The sequence below is a fragment of the Trichosurus vulpecula genome, chromosome 9 (genome assembly GCF_011100635.1).
Source record: "Trichosurus vulpecula isolate mTriVul1 chromosome 9, mTriVul1.pri, whole genome shotgun sequence".
NCBI classification, from domain to species: Eukaryota; Metazoa; Chordata; class Mammalia; order Diprotodontia; family Phalangeridae; genus Trichosurus; species Trichosurus vulpecula.
This window is the reverse complement of record NC_050581.1, coordinates 38,042,399-38,067,451: the sequence shown is the minus strand read 5'-3', so window position 1 is coordinate 38,067,451 and position 25,053 is coordinate 38,042,399. Positions and strand designations below refer to the sequence as shown.

Genomic DNA, 25,053 nt, shown 5'->3' with positions numbered 1-25,053 from the left:
GGAAGAAAGAGGCTAAGTGACTTGCCTAAGGTCACACAGCTAGCCAGTGAGTGTCTGAATCTGGATTTGTACTCAGGTCTTCCTGACTCCAGCTCCAGTACTGGGTCCACCGAACCACCTGGCGTACCACTGTTAGTTACCAATTCTCCTATTATGACATGACCATTCTCTAGAGCTACAGATCCCAGAGGGTTAGTTCCCTTCTCTATTTTTACTGCTGACACAAGTGTTTGAAATTTTAGAAGCCATTCTGAAGGTGAGTGATCAAGAAAAAATGAATATGATTTGATATCAAATAGATATTATAAATCAAAGATTTCCAAAGAGGCAAGGGGAGACATACTTTCATAAAGTATATCTTTCATGTACTATGAAAATAATTTAATATAGAGAGTAGAAAAATGACAGCCACAGAGGTCCTGTGGTTTGTATCTTGGCCTGTTTAAAGCCAGCTACAAGCAGAGGCAGCTAGTTACCTAGGCGGCACCTAACCTGAAACATTTTATATCCAGGTAGATGTTCATTAGTTCAGTATTCTGTGGCTTTTTGCAAAGCCCACTGCCTTATTGGAATAAATTAGTTTAGAAATAACATCCAAATCATAACACACTTAAGTTTTCTTTTGTGTGACTGTGAAAGATGCTTTTCAAAATTAATTTTAAAAATATAAAACTGTAGCTTTAACGATGGGGAGGAAATGTGTCACTTCACAGGGTAATTTTCTGAAAAAATTACAGAGTGACTCAAATCAGACACATAAAATGAAAAACCTTTTCCAGTAAGCCACTGTAGGCTTTTAAAAAGAGACTGAACTATCTACAGAACATAGTGCATTCTAAATACTTTTCTATTTGAATAGAAAAAGAAAAATGCCTTAAAAAATTTAGTTTTTAAAAATAAATGTAAACAGTAACCGCCAAAAATGTACCTAGACAGTTTAACCATGACAGCTAATTTGAGAACTTGGCTAAGCCATCACTGGCCTGTCTGTAGGGCTGGAGGTAGCCACAGTGCGCCAAACAATAACATCTTTATGTTCAAGTGGCAGCTCCAATCGAAATTTCCAATGTACAAAAAAAGAAAAAGAAAACAAGAAATTGAGTGTTCCTTTCCAGGCTACCATAAAAATAAACATACTGTTGGTACCATCACACCACACACACACACACACACACACACACGTACACACACACTCTCTCTCTCTTTCTCTCTCTCTCTCCCCCCGCCCCAAGTTTGCACTTGCCCAGCTCCAACACCACTTTAGCCTTCCTCTCCCCTGTTATTCAGCACTGGCATTCTTACTTACCCAACCCCAAAATGAAATAACACAATTTTCAGTCAGCAGGAAGTCGCGTCCCAAGCATGCTTCCTCAGCAGCGTGCTAGGGAATGCACACCGGCTCCGGACACATCAGCAGGCAGAGTGCCTGGGAGCTGCCTCACAGAATTTATTTATACCCATTTGGAATTTCCTGATGGAGCTGGAGCCTGAGCCTGTCAGCCGCTGGAGTTTCATTGTGGTGTTTTTCAACGTCAAGTGAAACTGCTATAGTCACCAGTGAACAAAGTTTCTTGTGAGGAGTTCAATTCTCCAACCAAAGTAAACCCAATAGAACAAATCACCCACTACTAAACTCTTTTAGGGGATACGGAAAAAAAAAAAAGCAGCAGTAAATCCTGTGGATAAAGCCTATCACTGACAAGGAAATGTGAATAGAAAGTCAGCAGCTGTTTCCTTAGTCCTCCCTTTGCCTTTTTTCCCTTTCCCTACTCCCTGCCTGGAGTGCACAGAAGGGATCATTGATATAATTCAGACCTTAGTCTATACTAGGCTGCCTGTGAAGGAAATGATTCAGGTTTAAGCTGTACCCAGTGTGGGTGGGTTGGTGGTAAGTGGCCTATTTTCCCTGGGTTACTCTTGTTTAATTCAACATGTAATTTAAAGGCTAAAAACATTCAGTGTTTATAACCTACAGACCCATTTTTTTTTAGGAGGGTAGGTGGGTTTGGAAGGATTGTGCAGGGAGGAAATAGCCAAGCAAAACACCCAAACTAGATCATATACTTCTTGGCTTCCAAAATTCCAAAAACTTGGTTTCCCAGTAATAGCAACAATTTAAAAAACCTTTCAGCAAAGCCTTATTTTTTTTTCTTTTTTTTGAAACTAACTCCATTGAGTTTGAAGGCTAGTTAAGTTGCATGCTCAGACCTTGTGGATGACCTATATTTTATAATCACCTTAGATAAAGAGGCTCATATTTTTAGCCCTCCATTCACCTTTGCCTAAAATGCATACAGTGAGCAAAAGCAATCAACTGTCTTACTGGGCAAACAAGCAGAGCTAGTTCAGATCAGAGATTATGTTTATGGACGATTATAAATGAGGTCCTTGTAAAATTCACTGCACATCACACCTGTAACCTCTCCCAAAGGGATCCCTGGGAATTTTCTAAGGTCTAGAAAAAGCAGTCAGTTATTTCCAGAAGTTCACCTAAATGTGCTGTGCACAAAGCAAAAAGCCATTTCATTTCTAATCTTTGCAGAATCTGTAGATCTGAGGGTACGTCCCACATTGTGTGACAAGAAGAAGGTCAGAGACCCCTACTTGGAAAAGGGCATACATTCTGAGTTGTTTTTTCCCCCTAGCCTGAGCCAAGTCATCCAACACATTCTCACCTACTGACTATGGCCAGACATAAACTTTGCCAGATGCTTGGCCGGAGTTAAGAGGGAGAGCAATCCATCAACATACAGATTCCCCATCAAGAAGCAAAAGGGAGTCATGCTCGTCTACCAGATAGTGAGCCAGACTGGGAGTCTGGAAGACCTGAATGTCAGCACAGACTACCTGCATCACTGCAGGCAAGCCACTTGAACCACTCAGTGCCACAGGCAAATAGCTCAAAAGACAAGTTGCTGATTTCTATCTGCAGAAGGGGCAGCGAGGTGGCGTGGTACATAGAGCCAGGAGTCAGGAAGACTGATCTTCCTGAGTTCAAAGCTGGCCTCAGACACTTACCAGCTGTGTGACCCTGAACACATCACTTAACTCTGTTTGCCTCAGTTTCCCCATTTGTAAAATGAGCTGGAGAAGGAAATGGCAAAGCACTGTAGTATCTCTGCCAAGAAAACCCCAAATGGGGTCACGAAGAGTCACAAGAGACTGAAACGGGCGAACAACAACAGCAAACCTATGGAAGGAGTTTATTAATAAGCATGTCAAATGTCTGAGGCTGGATTTGAACTCAGGCCCTCCTGACTCCAGGGCTGGTGTGCTCTACTCACTGTGCCACCTAGCTGCCCCTATACCTGCAGTTCTCAAATGTTCTAGTCCCAAGAACACCTTACAACTCTTAATTATTGAGGACCCCAGAGATCTTTGCTTTTTGTGGATTAAATCTAGCAATATTCACCTTAGTAGAAATTATAATGGATAAAATTTTAAAATATTAAAACCATGACATGCTAACAAATATTTTTATTTAAAAATTTATTTTCCAAAAGGAAAAAAAGAAGAGTAGCATTATTTTGTTTTTAGGAGGGGGACACAAATCTCTTTTAAGAGAAGACAGCTGGAATCTCCTATCTGCTTCTGCATTCAATCTGTTGAGATATGGTGTTTTGGTTGAAGTATATGAAGAAAACACAGCCTCACACAGACGTGTTGCGGGAAAAGGGAAGAATATTTCAATAGGCAAATAACATCATAGTATTATTGTGGAAAAGAATTTTGACCTGGTGGATTCCCCTGAAAGAGTCTCAGGGACTTTGAAGGGTCTGCAGACTACACTGAGTGCTTGATTACACCAGCCAATTGAGCAGACAGGCTCAGATAGACACAAAGAACTGGGTGCTGGAACCACAGCACGAGGAACCAGAAGCTTTAAACTAAATGATGATTTCAATTATGAGATCTTCCCCATTTCAGACCACTTCTCAGGTAAAATGCCTGAGTCTAACCTTTGCTTTTAACAAATTATCTCTTTTCTCTGATTGTGGAAAGAATTTAAATTCAAAGCATTACTTGCAAACATGGCAGCATCAAAGGCTGTTGTTAAAAAAGGAAAAAAAAAGTTTTGAAATTGTCAATATATATCCAAATGTGGTCTCTGATAAAACTGGTTTGAATCTAATTTAAAACTTTGTGAAATACATATAAAAGCAAATGCTGATACACTGACAAAGACTTGAACTTTGAGTACAACAAATAAAGTTTGATGTTCACTGGTGCCTTTTTTGTTCAAAATATTTAAGTGCATAACAGAAAATTATATGCCTAGAAAAGATCAAAAGAACACTGAGGTGGAGTCCCATCTGGAGAAGCCTCAGGGGAAAAGTCTCTTTAAAGACTCAGTGGAAGATAAGAAGTGAAAAAATAACAGTATCATCAAAAAGACAAAACAAACTAATTAAGCGTTCTCTTTTAAAATGTTATTAAGAAACATTTTTGTTTTTATGGGATGAAAGAGCTTTTTAAAATTAGTGGTGAGACCCTGCAGATGAGCCAACATGATCCCGCCCCCCCCCAAAAAAGAGTAAAATGTCAATGTTGGAGACCAATTGTGGGGAGTCAAGCATACATATATACCACCAGTGAAACTGTGAAAAGTGGTCCAATCATTTGGAAAAGCAATTTGGAACTGCAAAAAAAGTGACTAAACTGGTTCTTCTCTTTGAACCAATGAGCTCATTAATGGGCATTTGCTGAAAGGAGGACAAAGACACAAGGTCTGATATATACCAAAATATTTGTAGCAGCACTTTTTGTGGGAGAAAATAAATGTAAATAAAGTAGGTGTCCATTTCACTGGAAAATACTGAACACATAACGCAGTGGAAGGTCAATGTTCAGCAACAAATAATAAAGGCGAGGTATTCATACAAGATTTGTATGAACTGATGCAATATAAACTAGGCAGAACTAGATTCAAACAATAGCCGTATCAGTACACCTACTATGTTGCAGAACAATATTCACAACTACTACAACTTATCACTAAAAGGAAGTTGTTAAGTGAAAAACCAATTAATTTAACAATGGTCCAGAGAACAATCAAACATACGTCCCTCCTTACAGGAGAGATGGAGAAGGCAGAATATGGCATACACCAACAACTGGTTTTGCTTAACTATTTTTCTTTGTTATAAAGGCAGAGTTCAATCCAGGGGTAGGAGTAGGAGGCTAGTAGTGGTTATATATCCAGAAATAACTATGATTTAAGAATAAAATGGATCAATAACTTTTCTTTTTTTCAGTGATGAATTTTTTTTCTAAAATAGTCTGCATTTCATCAAGATGGTTGGTTGTTTAGGGTAACTTTAGCAAAAAAAAAAAGTCACCATATGCAAATGATGGGCAACACCTATCTGTTGAAAATACTTATTAGGAAGGGAGGCATACTCAAGAGGATGATGGAAAACCACTCCCTTCTGATTGGAAAATAAGAGTCAGAACCTTATTATCTTTTCTGAAGAAAGAAAACAACCCCCCTTCCCCAATCTCAAAACCAAAACACCCAACAGCAACAAAACTTGTTCATTCCATTGTCTTAACTCTGTCTCCCTGGAAATACTGTTCGCAATGTTGGCATTACTCTTCTCCCATTTCTCTTACATCAAATGCCAGGCCCTTTTGACTTTCTAGAACCTTATCACTGACATTCTTCCCCTCATCTTCAATGCCAACTGCTACCAGCCCAGTACAAGCCTGCGTTAGCACCAACCCGAACTGTCTCAATGGCCTTGTAACCTCCTTTCTGCCTCTGCTTTTCCCCTCTTTGACTTCCCCCCTGACCCAACCACCCACCATGTTTCATAGTGTTCAAAAAACAAGAAGCCTAAAAGCAAATTTTAAACCTTTAATTAGTTGATGGATCAGTCAAGAAAGGATCTATTTATTAGACCTTTCTAAAGAAGTTACTGAAAAATTAGTAGAACCTCCTGAAAGGGTTTTTTGATGCCAAATTATCCCAGAAAGATATGACTGTGACACAAGAATTCAGGGTAGGTTACATAGAAAACCAGTTTTTAAAAATTAAGTAGTGATAACGTTAAGGACAAATGACAATGATGTGAACTATACTTAGGTATGTCTTTAAAAGCTTATGAAGTGGTATCTTTTCTATCTAGGGGAAGAAAAAACCCACCCAACCTACCATAGAGTACTCTTTTAATATTTAAATTTAGCTTTTTCCAAGAGTATTTTTTAATAAAATACTGTAACAAAAAAAGCTTAAAGCATACTTATTTCTAGAAATACGAAGAATGAATGATGTGAACCATACTTAAGTATGTCTTTAAAAGTTTGCAAAATGGTATCTTTTTCTATCTATGTAAAAAAACTGTCCCACCTACTACAGAGTTCTCTTTTAATTTTTCTTTTATAAAACACTGTAAAGTTTAAAGCACACTTATTTCGAGAAATATAAAGAATGAACACAGCAAAAATCATGATTATGGACAAATAGAACCTAGGAATTATGCCTTAGTCAAAGTTAGTTAGGAGAGGTGAGATGCTAAAGCATTTTTTTTTTAAAACAAGAACTAAATCCGTTTTGCATAGAAAAGTATACCAATAGGATAGTTTTACCTATCTGTTTTATCTACTTGGGCTGGTGCTTGAAAGTATGAAGGTGTAAAGATAGACAACGGTGATCAAACTTGGAGGGAGGGGCAGAAAGCTGATGGTCACAAGGATGAATAAAGGTCCAGCTCTTGTTTCAAGTGTCATGGCTTAATACCACCCTCCCACCCCCCTCACCCCCCCACCCGGCAAGCATTGCCCAAGAGGTCTGACAAAGAATGAGGTAGATCAAAAAGACCAGCCCAACAAGTGCTCCTAGATTTTCTTTTCTATTGGGTGTATACAAAGCATCAGGTATTAGCAGAAGAAAAAAAATTCCTCTCCACCTCTCACGCCCTGCCTGATGGGAACAAGTGCTAATATTGCTGAGTATTAACTGCACTGGATTTCAAGGAAGTCTGTCTGGTAGTGAACATCTCTGAGAAGGGAAGAGTTCTGTTTATCAAAGGAGGTTCAAAACAATAGAATCAGGAGGCAGGTATCAACTACAGGAGATAGAGGGTGTTATGGATGAGGTCACTTGTGGGACCTGCCAGACAGGTTCTCCTAATCTTGTCCAACCGTACTTTCCCAGTCTCCTTCACTGGTTCATTGTCTCTCCCCATTCCTAAGTGTGGGCACCCTTCTAGGTCGTTTTCTCTTCACTCTCTACATTCTCTTGAATGCCCATCTCATCTGCTGCCACAGATTTTAAAAGCCACCTCTATGTAGATGACTCCCAGATCTATCTCTCCAGCCCCAGTCTTTCCCACCCAGTAGACCTTTAAACCTCACATCCCTCCCAGCAGCACCTCAAACTCAACCTGCTGAGAACCAAACTCAACATCCTTTCTTCCCTCTATTGTGAACTTATATTCTCTTATCTTCATAAATTCCATGACATCTTCATCTCTACCTCTTTGAATTTCTAACTTCTTTCAAGGCTCTGCTTAATGCCATTTTTCCCCACAAAGTCTTCCTTGATCCACTGAGTTAAATGTGTTTTCCCACCTTCTCAATTTTTCCCTAAGTACGTTGGATGTCTTCCTTGCTCCATCAAACATATCTGTACTTAGTGGTGTCTCTGATTTTCCCTTTGTCCGCGCCATAATGGACCCCTCCTTGGGTATGCACATCTTTTTTTTTTAATCTATGAATACAGAACCCTAAATATAGTCCTTTTGCACACAATCAGCACATAACAAATTTTTGTTGACTTGCTTAACTGGAATAAAATGGATTACTCCTTCTTGTTTTCCAACTCTACAGAAAGCTACAGTAGAGGGAACAATCCCATCAAAATAACTGAAGCCTTAAAACTGGAAGCAGGGTGAGTTTTCCAAGATTATTTGGGATTCTTTATAGTTTGGAATTCTCGTTTTACTAAGAGTCAGTTGAGGAGACTCTCTCAAAATCCATAAAGACCTTAATAAAGAAGTAGAAAAAAAAAATTAAGTCTGAGTGTTCAGAGTTGGGTATTGACTAAGGGAAGCTAGGTGGCTCAATGGATAGAGCCCTGGGCCTGGGGTCAGGAAGACCCAAATTCAAAGCCAGCTTCAGGCACTCACTAGCTATGACCCTGGGCAAGTCACTTAACCTCAATTTGCTGTAATTCACTGGAGAAAGAATGGTAAACCACTCTAGTATCTTTGCCAAGAAAACCCTGAATGAGGTCACCAAAGACTGATTCAGCTGCACAAAAACAAACAAGCATTGACTTAAATACGCGGGGCCAGGAGAGAGAATGAGGCTGAATTCATTATTCATATTCTCACTTTCACCCTCGTCTTTGAACTGGGGGTGAGGAAATTGAGATGCCAAGTCACTTCTTTTGATACTTTGATACTGGGTGGAAAAGACATTGGTTCTGGAACTGGAGGAACTGGGTTTAAATGCCACCTCTGATGCTAACCTACCCAGTGTGACTAAGCACATACACTTAGCCTCCCTGGGCCTCAGGCTTCCTCATCTGTGAAGTGGGGAAGTTGCATTAAATGACTTCTCAGGTCCCTTTCAGCTATATGGCCCTATGATTTATGAACTCCCATTTGAACTGACAGTTTAACCCCTTCCTTTACTAAAATCTTCTAGCCGAAAGCAAATAGTAAAATGGACTTCTTTGAATTTTATTCTCTGCCTCCCTTTTAAAAAAGTCTCCCCTCTAATTGTGTTTGGAGTATTTATATAAAGTTAAATGGTAAAACCAAGTGGGTAACAGAAGACAGAGAAAAATACCTAAAGTGGTCTTGAAAATACAATAGATAATCAGATACTGGTTATAAGGACAATGACATTTCATAGACTAGGAAGCAAAACATGTATTACAAAGTGTACCGGGTTTGAGGACCTGGGTGTGAGTCCTAATTCTGCTGGCCAGCATTTAATGAGAAGGGTGGTCTAAATGACAGTTCTCCTTGAGCGATGAAATTCTACAAAATTTTGTAATACGTGACCTATGAGAGGCAACACAGCAAATGGCTAGAAAGCCAGCCTAGGTTCAAGTGTGGCATTGCAAAAGCTGACTGTGTGACCCCAGGCAAGTCAATTAATCCTAGTGCTCCAGGCAATTCTAGTGTGTTTAGAGAAGGTACTGATCTGCATTGACTTCAAAGAGGTTCCTTACCTGGAACACCCAGAACCTACAGGGAAGAAATCACAAGTCCAGTCTTATCTAATCCCATCCTAACTGCCTCTCAGAGGAACTTAAGGTATGAGACAAACGGAAAAATATTAATAACAGCTAACATTCATATAGGGCTTATAAGGCTTGCAAAGTGCTCTATGTATATTATCTTAGCAGATCCTCCCGACAACTGTGAGGCAGGCAGCCTTCTGACAAATGAGGAAAGTTGAAGTTGATTTCTCAGGGTCACCAAAATGAGTGAAGTATGACCGAGGCAGAATTCAAACTCAATTCAAACCCCAAGTGCTGGGTTCTCTCAACAATAGTTTATTCATAGCAACTGTGGGTGATTAACAGGGGCACAGAGAAAAATAAATTATTATAATCCTTATTCAAATCATGAGGAAACGGAGAAGTGAGATTGGCTTCGTGTGGCGAGAGTTCAGGAAAATAACTTGAGGAGCCAGAGCAAACATCTGTTATGCAGAAGAGTTGCTAGTGGAAATCCACAGAGAGGTACAAAGATTATTAAGATGGGGCGAGAAGAGCTCACTCCTACTGAGAATTGTATATACAGCAATGGACTGGAAGCCTGAGAAAGCTCACCCTACTTTATCACCCTACTTTACGTATCAGGGTGAGAAAACACAAGCTGGCCTGGGAAAGAAGAATAGAACAGGTCAAAAAAAGGCCAAAGGCAGTGTACAGAAGAAGAAAGGGGAGGATGTCGCCTGATCCCACTCAAAGGAAGTTAGAATAACAGAAGAACACTCTGCCACCTCTAATCTTAAAAGCCATCCTTAACAAAATAGCATTGTGTGGAGACTAAATATTCCAGAGTATATGAGAAGGGAAAACTTTCACTTAATCTCACCATGTGTCCTGCCTACAAAGAAGGGAGTGGAATAATTCCTCTTGGTAGTTTGCATCAGACCATTCTTACACTGAATAACTTTTCTTTCTATTCAGTCATTTATCAGCAGAGGGCTGGATAGCAGGACTCACGTGGTATTAGAAAATTACTCCATTTTCACACATTTTTTTGTTTGTTTAACTCTTCCCCTATTTTGCTGAACTTCCCCCAAATGCCACCAAAATCTATAACTGCCAAAATCCAAAATTTCTCCAGCACACTAAAGTGAAAAGAATGCTGGATTGGCAGACCTCAGGTTTGAATTTCTAGCATTGCCAGAAAGGGAGAATTTTTTTTTACCCTCTGTGTTTTAATCCCTCCTCTAAGTGACTCAGTTTCTTCATCCATAAAATGAGAGGGTTAGATTAAATGGCTTTTAAGGTCTCCTTCAACTCTAAAGCTATGATCCCAAAATCTCTTTCTTAGTCAAGCAGTTCAGCCACAGACAGCCAAAAAACAATGCCCCAGAGGGAGAGCCTTAAATCCTCACAGGCTTCAGAGTTCAATGGAGCCAGGGAGATTCCCTGTCTCCTATTTTTCTACTTAAAATCAATATCCTCGGGTGGTGAAAATTCCAACTACTGTTTTTTCTTCATGTGCCAAGAGAGTTTCCTAGTATCCTCCTAGAGAACACACAGTTATTACTTCTACGTGTGTATGTTTGTGTGTGTCTGTGCGTGTGTTTACATGTAAGCATAAAGTTCAGAAGTTGGGGCTCTATTTGATTCAGAAGGGAACGGGGAGATAACCAACCACTCAACCTGGGCTGATGGGTCCGTTTTCTTTCCCATTTCCAAATGTGAACCCGGGGGCAGATCTGGAAGCTGTGTAAAACATGCATGGTGTGTTAATGGAAAAGCTGGTAGCACGGTGCCCTAGGATTTTGCAATTTTCCTTTAAGCCTCACTGACGACATGCAAACCAAGGCCCCCTCCACCATCATCCCCCGCCCACCCCCACCCCACAAACTTCCAGGTCCCCACCCTGGTTTGTTTTATATGATCATAGTGATTCACTACTTCTTAGGGTGGGGCACCAATTTTGGTATATGTGGTATGAGTTCTACAGGTATTTCTGCATATATTTCTGCCAGAGCACATGAAGGGTGAAAAAAAAAAAAACAGCCTTTGTCCTCTGAGTTAGATTCGATGGCCAAAGAAAACACTTCCCTGGAGCCACCTTCATTTGAATAGGAGGGCGGTCTGTGGAGTCTACAATGTTGGGGAAACTGAATCCAGATAGATGCAGAGGAGGGTAAAGGGCACACACTGACAGCAGGAAGAAAATTTCCTTTTATTTAAAGAAACCAAACTTGAGGCAAAACGTCAAGAATCTCATTCAAATGTTACAGCTTTGAAAAATAAATGCTTTTAAGGCTTTTCAGGCAGCCGACCTAATAGAAATTCAGCAAAACCTCTCTAGGAAACCAGGTGACTTATTGGATACAGGGCTGGACTTGGGGTCAAGAAGACCTGAGTTGGAATCCTAACCCTGATACTTATTAGCTGTGTGACCCTGGACAAGTCACCTTCCTCAATCTACAAAACCAAGGGGTTGGACGTGGTGGTCCTGATGTTGCTTCTAGCTCTAAATCTATGGTCCTTTGATTTTCTTTGTAGGCCTTGTGAGGTTTTCATAATAACATTTTTCCCCCAAAAAAATCCACAGATGTATTTGATACGAAAAGGCATTGTTTTTGTTGCAGCTTAGAGGTCAAGAAGCAGCGAGAAAAGACCATTAAGATGGGCATTGAGAAAAGTGGGGAGGATTGGGGCAAATTTGTCAGGTTTGGTGATTTGTAAAAGCTCTTTGCAAAGCTGGGGTGATGTATCGAGTGACAGGAGAGCTATATTAAGAGAACAGTGTTATGGGACTGGACTAAGTCATCCCCAAGGCCTATGATCCTTCATAATTAGAATATAACTCTTGCCTCTAATGCCAAGGAGAATGCTACATGTTTAAACTCTATCTGCAGTCTGCCTTTGCCCCAGAAACAACCTCAATCTAGGCGCCAATTCCTGTTTTATTTTGTGGGCCCCAAAATATTTGTGGGGGAACATTCAGGTGGCAGTTATGCCTGTGGCATCATTATCTCAAATAATGCAGTCTATGTGAAGTAGCATGTTAACCCTAAAGTACTAATTGCCAGGTATTTTAATCGTTGTTGGCGTTTTCCATTTTCTCTACATGCTAGGCTCACGGCACTGAGTTCCATACTGGGACTGAGTCCTAGAGAAGTCTCCTCACATCTTGCCAAGTGGCACAAATAGAAGGGTTTTAAAGGGTCTGCCTTTATCAGTTTTACCTTCCAAAGAAACCCTGAGACTCAATATTCACGTGTCTTTGACGTAGTCTCCTACTTTCTTCCTGTGACTGAATGCTAATTCCTTCCTTTCAAATCCTGTAATGAAACCCGAGGGATGAACACGCTACTTTCTGCGTATAGACGTCAGACAGTTCAGTTCACTTAGGAAGCAAGAAAGAAATTTACTAGCTGCTCCCTCTACCGGTCAGAAAAAATTAAGGCTTCACACACACAGGAGGAGATGGTAAATTAAAAAAGATTCTTCAGTTGTCTTGTAAGGAGAAGAGACACATTTTTTCTCTATTTTTTCTCTAATCCTATTTTTAAATAATTTTCAGGCATATGCTAACAAAGGAAGATATAACTATATGATGTTGACTTGGGATCAAGAATTTTATCAGAATTTCTCTTGGCATATTTATACATTTTTTAAAGGTATGTAACTACTTCTAAAAGCACAGATTTTGAGGCTAGAAGGGTCTTCAGATGAGAAAACTGAAGCTCACCGAAGTTAAATGAGGTTTTCAAGGTTATATAAGTAGCAAGTGGCACTGAGGTTTTATACTTCCAAAGACAGTGGTCTTCCCATTTTCACCATAAAACCTCCATATTCTATGAATGTATTTTTCCATCAAAATTTAGGAGTATATTACTAGATGAAAAAAAAATACTCTCACCTGTAATTAGTGAACACATTTTTATTAAAGCATCTACCGTCTGCCAACCACAGGCTGGGAACTAGGAATACAAAGAAAGAAAATAATTCCTGCCCTTAGAGATATATAAGTGACAGAAGTTAAGTAAAACCAGGGTGTCTTAAGTGGGTGAGTATAGTTTTCATAAACAATGTTTTGATATAATTGCCTCTCTTTACGTATCGAGTAACTCAATTAAAAAAAAACATAAAGGAGCAGCTAGGTGGCGCAGTGAGCAGAGCACTGGCCCTGGAGTCAGGAGGACATGAGTTCAAATGCTGCCTCAGACACTTGACACACTTACTAGCTGTGACCTTGGGCAAGCCACTTAACCCCAATTGCCCTGCCTTCTCCCCCCAAAAAAAAACCCCATAAAAATAAGCAAAACAAAGTTTTAGGGAAAAAATTCTTATATTTAGAAAGATCGGCTTTAAGATTTAAAAAGTGTTTTCCTAATCTCATACCTTCGTGAGGTAGACAGGTGAAAGAAATAGGTGAATTTTTTAAAAGGAAAGAACCACCGACATAGTTGAGTAGCTGAAGGTTGTACATCTATAAATTTATGGATTCTAGACAGAAAAACAACTTCTTATGTATATGATGTGTGTGGGGAGTGGGGGAGGGAAATATTTTAAGTGTTTCTAGATGTTAAAACCTTGACAATTAACTTTGCTTTAATGGGGGAGAAAAAAGAATAGCAAGGAAGCAGTATGGTACTATGGAAAAAGTCCCGGATTTGGGGTCAAAGGAAGGAAGCATCGTGGTATTGTTGAGGACCAAGTTACTTCTATATCTTTAACGACTAATATGGTGTGACCTTGGGCAAGTCATTAAAAAGAAAATCTGCCTGGGTCTCACTTTCTCCACCTGTAAAATAAGAGTTATTAAAATAATTTATAATATAATAAAATAAATATGAGTTAGATTTTTTTTCACCCTTCATGTGCCCTGGCAGAAATATATGCAGAAGTACCTGTAGAACTCACACCACATATACCAAAATTGGTGCCCCACCCTAACAAGTAGGGAATCACTATGATCATATAAATATTATATTAATTTTACTAAATTAATATAATAAAATTAACATAAATTTATATTATAAAATTAATATCTTAGGACCCCTTTATGTTCTTAAAAATTATTGATGCCCCCCAAAGTGCTTTCAATTATGTGTATTATATCAATAGTTATTATATTAGACACTAAAACATCTTAGTATTATTATGAAAATAGATTTGACCATATATGCCACTTGAAAGAGTTTCAGGAACCCCCAAGAGTCCCTGGACCACACCCTGAGAACCACTTGCTAAGATGATTTCCTAGGCCCCTCCTAATACTCAATCTATGGTCCTATGAAAACACCTCCAACCAACCAACCAACCAACAGGCTCTTTTAAAGTGGACACTATGTGCCAAGCACCGTGCTAAGTGTCCTGGAGACAAGTATGGAGAATGAAGCAGTCCCTCTTGGCAAAGAGTGTACATACTACCAGAGGGCCAGCCTTCCCCATCACAACCCAATTAAAATGACTCATAAGTAACAAAAAAAACTTTCAATGTGTGATTGTTTATGGCTACTTGCAAAACTACTCTCACAGGACTACAACAGAACGCCCTTTACATACATATGGTCTGTAGTGGAAGTGTAACTAGACTCTTGACCACTAACACAGCAGTGAGTAAGCTTCCCTGTTATCTATTACTTGTAGTCTTCAGGTCTGCCTTGTGGCCCAAAGGCTATAGTTACAGGACAATGGATAATGCCACAAAAATACCATCCTGTACTTAATGTACAAAATAGTCCAAACAAAATACCTGCTCCTGGACCCAGTTCTTTCTTTCCACCATACTCTGATATATTTGCTTACAATAGTTATTCTTCCACCTCCCACCCCCCTACCCTGTTTTAGTGACAGCTTTCAGAAATACTGAGATTAAAAATATGCTCACTGGAAAAATATCTGAAGTAACATGATACATATTTTTAGGAAGTGAAATCACCTTTTCTATATAGAACTGTCAGTTGGTAAAAATCAGCAGGCCAGGTTTACAAATGAACATTTGCACATTTTAACCTCTTGTTTCCAAAGACTTCATAATTCAATGAAAATGAAGCCCCAAAATAGGAAGGAGACCCAGTCTCTCAAACATGAACATAGGATGCCTTAAACATCTGAGAACGAATCTGAGAACGAAGCTTGTGACTCAGACCAAAAATATTTGATTAAGTTACAGAATGAAAAAAGTATAATCAATTTGGTGTGACTTTTGAGTGTGAGAACAGTTAAGTAATCTTTGATTAAGCAAAAAAAATCATTTTTCAAAGAGAAATTTTTAAAAATCTATGATCATCATTTTGCCAAAAGTTTTAGAAGGAAACTTTTTTTTTTAAAACTCAAGATTTGTGACAACTCTCTTTTTTTTTCAGACTACATCTAAATTTGAAATTAGTTCTACACCAAGATACCCAAGGGAGAAATGTAGATTTTTTTTTTAACTAAGGTGATCAGAACCTTTCTCATAAATTCAACACCATAAGCTTTTTGAGAAGGGGTAGGACCCAGATAGTAAAGCATTTGTTGGACAGGGAACCATAGGAAGGGAGAAACCAGCAACATCCCCATGTTAGATAGCTCCATGCCCAGTCTGTCCTTGGAGGTAGGAAGACTGAATTACAAAAAATTCTCAATACTCACTCAGTAAGTTTGCAGGTTACCATAGGGTGGTATCCTAAACTCCTTCAGCAAGAAGTGGTTTAATCCTTTTACAGAAAATCCAATGAATCTCTTTAGAAGAATGACAGCCACTGCTTAAGTTCTGAAGGTGGCCAACCTATCCACTTTTCTCCCTTCCTTATTAACAATGATCCAAAAGGGTACCTGGGGTAGAAATCCCCAGACCTCTGAAGTTTATCTCTGCTCGGCACTCAGAGAGGAAGCAAGAGACCAGATTGCAGGCTTCCAACACTCAAATTAGCTCCTGCTCATCTGAAGATAAATCACCTGCCCTTGGTTTAGCAGGAGAGCTAGTCATCTGTGTCTGAAATCTGATGCTTGCCCCATTAGAAGTTGCTTAAGGTTTGAAGGAAGAAAACTTACAAGGTGAGCCTGGTTACATACTAACTGTAAGCCTTAAGGGTTTGCAAGGCAGACACGCCCCACTAGAGGCTGAGAACTCTGAAGAAACTTTTTTTAGGTTCTCAGTTAATGCAGTGATTTCTTACTGAACCTTATGGGGTCCTAATTGCAGATGATCCAGGGTATTTTGGCATTTTAAAAGTTCAAACATGATTGATTTTGTTTTTAAAAGAAGCAAAAAAGTAATTTCTGGCTTATTAATTAGTGCTCTATTTCTATTACTGTACAACTAACCCACCTACAGTAACACTAAGAGCTGAACTAAATATACTGTACAAATGCAGAAATCTTAACTAATAAGGTGAAGTGAAATTTTTTCAAAGTGCTTTTTGAAAAGCAGGAAGTGGTATATAAATAGAAGATGCTTTTTATTATAAATGCAAATGTTTATCTTCTGTTAAATTGGCCATGCATACAGTATTTTAAAAATCTCACATTACACAGGACCCTTACAGGTGGGGAGGAAGCCAATCATTATTTACTAAACTTTTTCTTTTTCCAGAGGTTTTCATTAACCTGCCTATTTTTCTCATTTTTCCCCCTTCTCTTTCTAACAGCTCTCTATTTCTTATTTCCTTAAGAAAAGTCAAATGGTACAATTCCATAAATGATCAAAAAACTGATGAAAGGCAGCATGGTACAGTGAAAGAATGCTGGCTCTAGAGTCAGAGGACTTGGGTTCAAATCCTGTCTCACTACTTGTGTAACCTTAGATAAATCACTTCACCACTTTGGGCCTTATTTTCCTCATTTTTAGAATGAAGAGGCTTAGACTATATAAGTGGTATCAAACACAAACGGAAATGGATCCTTGATTCCACATGTTGACTTAGAAAACCACAAATTAACATTATCTATGTTGTATTATATTTAAAAAAAATTTGTTAAGCATGTCCTAATTACATTTTAATGGGGGGGGGGGGCGTGCAGGGTTGCACTGCTCAGATTTTGTCACCTCTGTATAGATGACCTTGAGGTCCCATCAATCTCTCAATCTATAATCCTAGAGTGTTTTTTTATTTCTAGTTTCCAGCAGGGGTGTGTTGTTTCCACTTTTTAAATCCTACAATTACCTGGTCCCCATATTAATTTTACCCCTATCTCTGATTAACTCCATTACCTAAGAGAAAGTCAGAGAGACAAAGCATGTAGGTCCTCATCCTTTCTGGGAGCTGTACAAGGATTCCCTGGAATCTCCTCCTCAGGATGATTGAGCTCTAATTAGCACCCCCTCCCCAATTTCCCAATCAGTCCTTGCCCCGGAGGGCACCACATCTGTGACACATGAGGTCAGTTCCACTCTCCTCTAACTTCAGGAACACTTGGTTTCAAAAGATATAAGGATAGTTAACAGCCAGCCAAGTCTGTACAATCCAGTTTTATACTGACGAATTCCATGTGACTCTGCTCTAAAGCTTGCTGGAGTGGGCTCAGAGTCCTGTAGGAGGAGGGGCTCCTGCCCAGGACAATACTGACCCAGGGCAGGAGGGAGGGTGGGGACAGGACTGCAGCGTTTAGGCCATCTTCGGCCCATTCTGCTCTATCAAACCTTCCTCAGTGGCCTTTGCATCCATTCTGAGCTTAGACTTGTCAGACTCCAGACACAAGTAGCTGACGGGTTATAAAAAACAGCATTTCCTTCTCCCAATGAGCTAAGCAGCTAAAAAAATGTGCATCTTAAATAACTATGTGATAATAGTATTATTTATATAAAGCCAGGCACTGCTCTAATCACTTTACAAATACCATCTCATTTGATCCTCACAACAATCCTGGGAGGTGCGCGCTATTATCACCCCTGTTTTACAGGTGAGGAAACTGAGGCACACAGTGGTTAAGTGACTTACCCAGGGTTACACAGCTAGTAATTGTCTGAGGCGACATTTGAACTCGGGTCTTTCTGACTCTAACCCTGTCCACTGGCACCTCGTGCATATTTGTATACGCTGTGACTTGGGAGTGAAAAGGGGATAAAGAAAGCTCAAAAATTAGTGTGTGGGGAGATGTTAGCAAGTAACCCTGTAGAATTCAGGAGCAAAGACAAACTTCATTGTTGGGCATTTAAAACCATTCACAAACCTGGCTAAAATCTCCCTTTCCAGGCCCTTAGAGTGAAGACAAACTAACCTCAGAGCAGCTAGTGCGTAGAGTGCTGGGCCTGAGTAAGCCTTCCCAAGTTCAAATTTGGCCTCAGACACTTGGTAACTGAGTGGGCCTGGACAAGTCACTTCACCCTGTTTGCCTCAGTGTCTTCATCTGAAAGATGAGCTGGAGAAGGAAAAGGCCAACCACTCCAGTCTCTGCTGAGAAAACCCCAAACACAACTAAAAAACGACCCAACAACAATAAAAACCTCTTCATGGACAACACTGCATCTCAATACCTTTGCATAGGCTATCAAGGGTCCGTCCCCCCCTTATCTAGAATATACTCCTTCCTCTTCAAATTCCAGGTTTCCTTCAAAACAGCACAGGAACCACATCTTATGTGAGGTCATGACTGATCCCCTGAGCTATCAGTGCCTCCCCCTGAAAATTACTCTCTGTATGTATACACACATATATACGTCTATGTTATATGTTGCCCCCCTCCCCACTGCCATGTAAGGTCCTTGAGGAGCTACATCTCTAGCCCTTTGCACAGTGCCCAGCAAATCGATGGAACCTGATCAATGTTTGCTGACTGATTTACATTCCTAGTTCTTAGCACAGAGTCTGACACACAGTAACAGATGCTTACATGCCTGTTAATAGATGGATGATGACCATTTTGATGCAAATAATATAGGCAATACTGCCACCTTACATTTGCTCAAGGCCTTTAACTTTTCCAAGTATCTCAATATCCCATCTTATTTCCGCTTCAAAGCTTCCCTTACATAACGGCATTGTCATCTTCACATGCTGCTATAACCTCAGGATTGGGAGCTTTTCCATACCCCTTGCAAGGAAACTTTCTCATATCTCCCCTAGTTAGAATTTAAGCTCCTTGAGGGCAGGGACTATGTCAGTCTTCTCTCTGTATCTCTGGCACTGGACACACAGGTGCTTAATAAATGCATTTTCACCGATTCGTTTTCATTGCTGATGCTGTTCATAACTTCATTCTCAAAGAGGACCAATGATATCATGAGGGCGATGTCTTGACTTGTGCGTGAATTGGATATAAGTGAGGGAGAGCTGTGCAGTGTAGTTGTGTTTTTATATGTGTGTGTACGTATATGTATACATGTATGTATGTGTGTATATGTAACACAACACACACATATATTCACTATACATTTAAGCTTCATATTACTTTGTTTCTAAGAACTTTTCCAAACACAAATTACAATTCTATAACTTTAAAGTATCAATAGAGCAAATTTATAAAGACACAAGTAACTGAAAACATAGCAGAAATAGTCCCAACCTTAAAGCCTGATTGCTTTGGTTTTAAATGAAGTGATTCTCTAACACCCTTGGTTAATCACAAGCTTTAAAAGAAATGAATAATCATGACCATTTTATAGGGCTCATATCATGACATTTATAAGCGACACCAACTTGCACTCAAAAAGAATGAAATGTTGTTTGAAATAAATGAAAACAAAAATTATACCTGTAAACATTAGCAGGGTGGAGTATTTTAGTGCAACTGTGAAGGGCTGTTCCTAAAAGAACACACCTTAGTGCTCAAGGGTACCTTAGAGATCATTTTGTCCAAACTCTCTTAATCTACAGGGGGAACTGAGGTATTTGCCCACAATCACATATTAAGTGGAAGAGCAAGAATTCAAACTTATTCCAACATTCTTTGCATTCAACTCCTGTGATGTTTTAAGACTAATGTATGTACTTAGAATATTTTTCCTGACAATACAATGAAAGGCTGATCTCCTTCAGGGCAAAAGAGAAAAGAATATAGTACAAAGAATTTCTCCATCTGAAAAAGCACTCTGCATAGATGGTAGAAGTGAAGAGACCTACATTCTGATCTAAGTCTGATAGGAGTGAAAGCAGGAGTAATAAGTCAGAAAAATACAAAATGAATGATGAGAGTACAGATTCATAGAATTTTGAAGCTGAATCTGGCTCAACTCCCACTCTCCACCCTTTATTTTTATAAATGAGGAAACAGAAGAGGAAGAAAGGTTTAATCAAGAATACGGAATTACTGGTAAAGCTGGGGGTAGAACCCAGGCCTCCTAAGTCCCAGGTCAATGCTGTTTCTGAGCAAAGAAAAATGGAAAATCAATGGACAACTGTGGGGATCAGGTGTATAAAATGCTATGGCGTTGAGATTAAGACAGTCAAAGCCTTAGTGACTAGGGTGGGGGGAGGGCGGTGGTGGTGGGGAGAGGAACAACTTATTTAACAAAAAATCTACAGGTATTGTTCAAACGATTATTTTAAAATAAGTTTAAAAGCCTTCCACACTAAATCTTTTAATAAGAAAACTGGGGTTCATTTCTCATCTTTAGCCCATTCACTCTCGGGAGAGTGTTCCTATGAGGACTGAAATTTGTCAAAAGTCAGGCAGGGCAAGGAAGGAGTTAAAGAAGAAATGGGCAAGTTGAAATCATTTGTTTCTGAATAACCAGCGACACCGCCAATTGACTGGGCTCTATGCCACAGATTAGCCACCTATGGAATGCATGCCAAAAGTGACATTAGATTTTTAGTGATGTTGGCAAATGGAGCTCTAGAGAGAGATGTATGTGGAGTGGAAATTTCTATTCCATCGCCTTCCTTCCTCTCTTATCAGTTAATTTGTATGTCAGGTCTCTTGGGTAGTTACAGTGACAGGACCTTGGCATTCCCTCCCGTGGAGTATGCCCAATTACAACTAAGAGAAAGTGAAATTACAATGACCAAGATTGACTCTAATGAAGATTTATCAGAAGGCAGAAATAGAGGATTGGTATGGGATGGAGCATATCGTGAAGGACTTGGTTGATGTGCTGAATTAGTTTATTATTTATTAAAAGAAATTGGAGGTAGCAGAGGGGGAGAGAGATATTGGGAACTGAGGTGTTGTAAAAACAAGTAATGTCAAATTTTTTAAAAAAGAAATCACAAAAATGAAAATTTAAAAATACATAGTATCCCAAAAGTCTAAAGCTTAAAAATGCTCTAAGAATTTTGGGACATCTTACATTTATGAATCGATACTTAAATGGCCAACCTCGTTACTCAGTCAAGCCCTTGGAAAGAAGATAGGTGGTAGAGACTGTTTATTGTACCAGTTTGCTGGATTTCATGCGTATTTTCTGACACAAAGATAGGAACAATCAAGCCAGTTGCCAACAGAGTTCAATACACAGAAAACCCAAAAAGAAAGACTAATTCTTAGGAGAATCTAGAGCAAACATCCATGAGTAGAAAATTATTCTGAAATTTCTAGTGACTTTTGCTGTATATTGTTGTCTTCACATCACTAAAAGCAAAATTACTTTGTGCAAAGTGTTCAAAACAGAAAAAAAAAATCAATAAATTACCTGAGGCACAGAGATTGACATTTGCCATTTGTGACATCTGTGTTTGAATTCAAAGCCAAATCCAGAAAGGAATTAGGAGTCATGCAAATGTCCCATCAAGTCCTGAGACGTGTCCAGCCTGTAACAACACAGAGAAAGCACCATAACATTTTGCACATAATACAGATACACTGAATCTTAGGAATAGCCAATCATTTTTCGAAGACTTCCCATGCAGGACATAATAATATGACTAGCAAAGTCTATTCATTGACACCCCAAAACAATATCAAATGAGATTTTTAACTAGTTAGTCCCTGGATACTGGGTAAGTATAATTTATTCAGTCATAACTGCTCACTAGCTACTCAGAAGCTCAGAAACGTGTCAACCTAGGTAGGGCAATCTCAGCTAACCCTAGTCAGTTCATCCAGTGGTTGAACAGGGATCCTTCCCTTCAGGACCTTTGACGGGTGGTCATCCAGCCTCTAGACGCCTGAAGATTTTCAAAGATAAAGAACCATCCTCCCCCTTTCAAAATGACATTCTAATTTAGGGCAAGATCTAACTGGTAAGAAACCTTCACATTAAGCAAAAATCTACCTCCTGAAATTTCTATTTATTGTTCCTCTTTCTGCTCCATGGGGTCATGCAGAAGTAGCCTGGAAAGAGAAAGCCCAAGAAAGGGGACGGGAGGCAGGTGTCAATACGAGTCACATTCATGGACATGACCACCATAATAAATGACTTCTTATTGCTACTGTCCTTCTAAAGAAAGTATGGTTCAACTCATGCCCGTACTTTTAAAACTGACATTGACATTAGAAGGTGAACACAAGGCCAATACAAATACATTATTCACCTTTAACAATTTTAAAAAATTATTTTATATTACTCTTCTAAAAATTAAAGTAAATATGTAGGAAATTCAGCTATTTGGGTAGATCATTCTGGAACATAAGTTTCCTAACATGTTTCACAATGCAAACTAAAAGATAACTAAAAAACAAAAAACAACAACAAAATACCCCAGGTGACTGAATTAACTGCACTTGTAGTTTTATTTACATCTGTAGATTTCCAAACAATTGTTAGAATTATCTAACCCCAATGGAAGTATCATAAACAAATCTCATGGGGTCACAGATTTAGAGCTAGAAGGGACTTGTGAGGTTATTGAATCCAATCTTATCATTTAAAAAATACGTATTTTATTTGTTTTAATCAGTCAAAATCTGCCTTCTCACTCTCCCACCCCAAACCCCTAGTTGAGAACATTAAAGAAAGACAAAATCCATTACAGACAAGTATCAATCAAAACAAATTTCCACATTGGTCATTCCCAAAAAAACCAAATTTTTGTCCCATTCTGCATTATGAGTTCTTCCTCTCTATCAGGTACAGGTTAGGGGTTTAGACCCAGCTATGGGCTGGACCAGCTGGAAGAAGCTGATTGTTAAATTTTTAGTGTGAGCACTGACACCAATGAAATTAGCAATCACTATAAGACGGGGCTTGATTTATTGTTTTGTTGAGCGCAGTTAGGTGGCAAAGTAGAGAGAATGCGAATCCTGGAGTCAAGAGGACCTGAGTTCAAATCTGACTTCAGATACTAGCTGTGTGATCCTGGGAAAGTCACTTTGCTCTGTTTGCCTCAGTTTCCTCATCTGTAAAATGAGCTGGAGAAAGAAATGGCAAATCACTCCAGTATCTTTGCCAAGAAAACCCCAAACAAGGTCACAGAGAGAATCAATGACTGAACAGCAAAAGTGTTAAAAATCAAGACTAAACTTAAAATGTCTACTTTGTGTATTTTTCCCCCACTGGAGAGCAGGCTGTTACCAGCATATCTCTGATTAAAGAAACCCTTCAAATCTCAAATTTACTGAGTCTGGCATACTTTCTTTCTATTATACCATTCCGGTAAGCAGCAACATACCAGTTTCCAATGTTCACCAGCTCTACCTCTGTGCCCCAAAAAGAAAAAGAAAAAAAGGAAAAAAAAAGGTAAAACTGGTTAAATCCATTTCACTTGAGAGTTAACAGAGACAGGTGGGAAACCCCAGAGTCTAGAAAGAAACTATCAGAAAACATACTACAGATGCTGAGCAAAAACAAAATAGCTGGGCCAAAATGGCTTATATTACTTATATTTCAAACTCCTGTTTCTCACCCAAATAAACAGGAAAGAAAAGGAAATGACTGATAGCTTTGACAGTCTAGGGCAATACTTTCTTACTACCTGGCCAATGAATTTCCCCTGCCCTTCAAATGGGTTTGTCCTGATAACAGATACCTGTGCAAAACTACAAAAGACACTCTATTAGGAAAGAAACCCAATACAGTTTTTAAAAAGTTGGAAGGGAATAATGTTGCTCACGGCTGAGTTAATACGCAGCCTCCTGAGCTGGCTAGACCGCCTTCCCAACTGCAATGTCCATGCAAAGGCAGGGAGAGCTCTAATGCTAAAACCCTGGCAGGGTGGCTTCAGCAAACTTCCCCCAGGCCTTCTTCACTCGAGCTAGCAAGTGTGCTGTTAGGTAATAGGATGGTTCTAGTCTTTTCATACTATGTGACAATCAGCTGACACTCTCTTGGCAACAGGGGCCATGTTAGCTCAAGTGGGTCTAATTGGGAGAGTAATAGCTGGCTGAAATAGCAGTGGATTTGGGGGATAGAAGAGGTTCTACTATCTTGAACAGTACCGATGAATTAAAAACCCCCAATAAACAAAGCTTTGGTGGTGAGTGGAGTGGTGAGGAGGATAAGGCTAGAATCTGGTCAATGTCCAGAATCAGGCTACTTTGGATAAACCAACTAACACCAATTTTTAAAAAAACCAACTACCCCTCTTCGAGTATGAGCTCTGGGTTTACTAGTCCCTTTAAAGTGCCCTTTGCTTTTCTGTATCTTCACTTCAAAATTTCAAGTAAATACGGCCATTTAAAACTGTATGGGTACACGGAAAGCAAGCAGAGACAAGATTCACGTGTTACGAGTGAATGAAGTATGTCTCCAGGTATTTTGGTTTAAATAGCCAAACCTCCTTCCCTGCATCTCAGGGCTGGAATTTCTCACATTCACCTTTGGCCCGAAACTGTGAGTAAATTTCTTATTGCACATGGGCAAATGACTGAGATTTGGCTTTTCCACCAAACAGATATATAAGTTCAAACTGTCTGTCATTAGGTATGCAGCAAACACTGTGGCAGGGGTAGCTAGATGGTGCACTGGATAGAACGCTAGGCCTGGAGTCAGGAAGATTCATCTTCACAGGTTCAAACCCGGCCTCAGACACTTACTAGCTGTGAGACCCTGGGCAAGTCACTTAAACCTGTTTGCCTCGATTTCCTCA

General features: G+C 39.4%; 1 protein-coding gene across 2 annotated transcripts in view; it reads right to left on the bottom strand.

Annotated features, from left to right (window-relative positions):
- The window catches only part of KANK1 (KN motif and ankyrin repeat domains 1), a 71,606-nt gene extending 49,769 nt beyond the window's left edge, over positions 1-21,837 (bottom strand). For both annotated transcript variants that reach the window (XM_036737728.1, XM_036737729.1), the window contains exon 1: positions 21,720-21,837. In XM_036737728.1, the coding sequence (XP_036593623.1) occupies positions 21,720-21,756 (37 nt within the window). In that variant the 5' untranslated portion in view covers positions 21,757-21,837. The remainder of the gene's footprint in view (positions 1-21,719) is intronic.
- Positions 21,838-25,053: the final 3,216 nt, after the last annotated feature.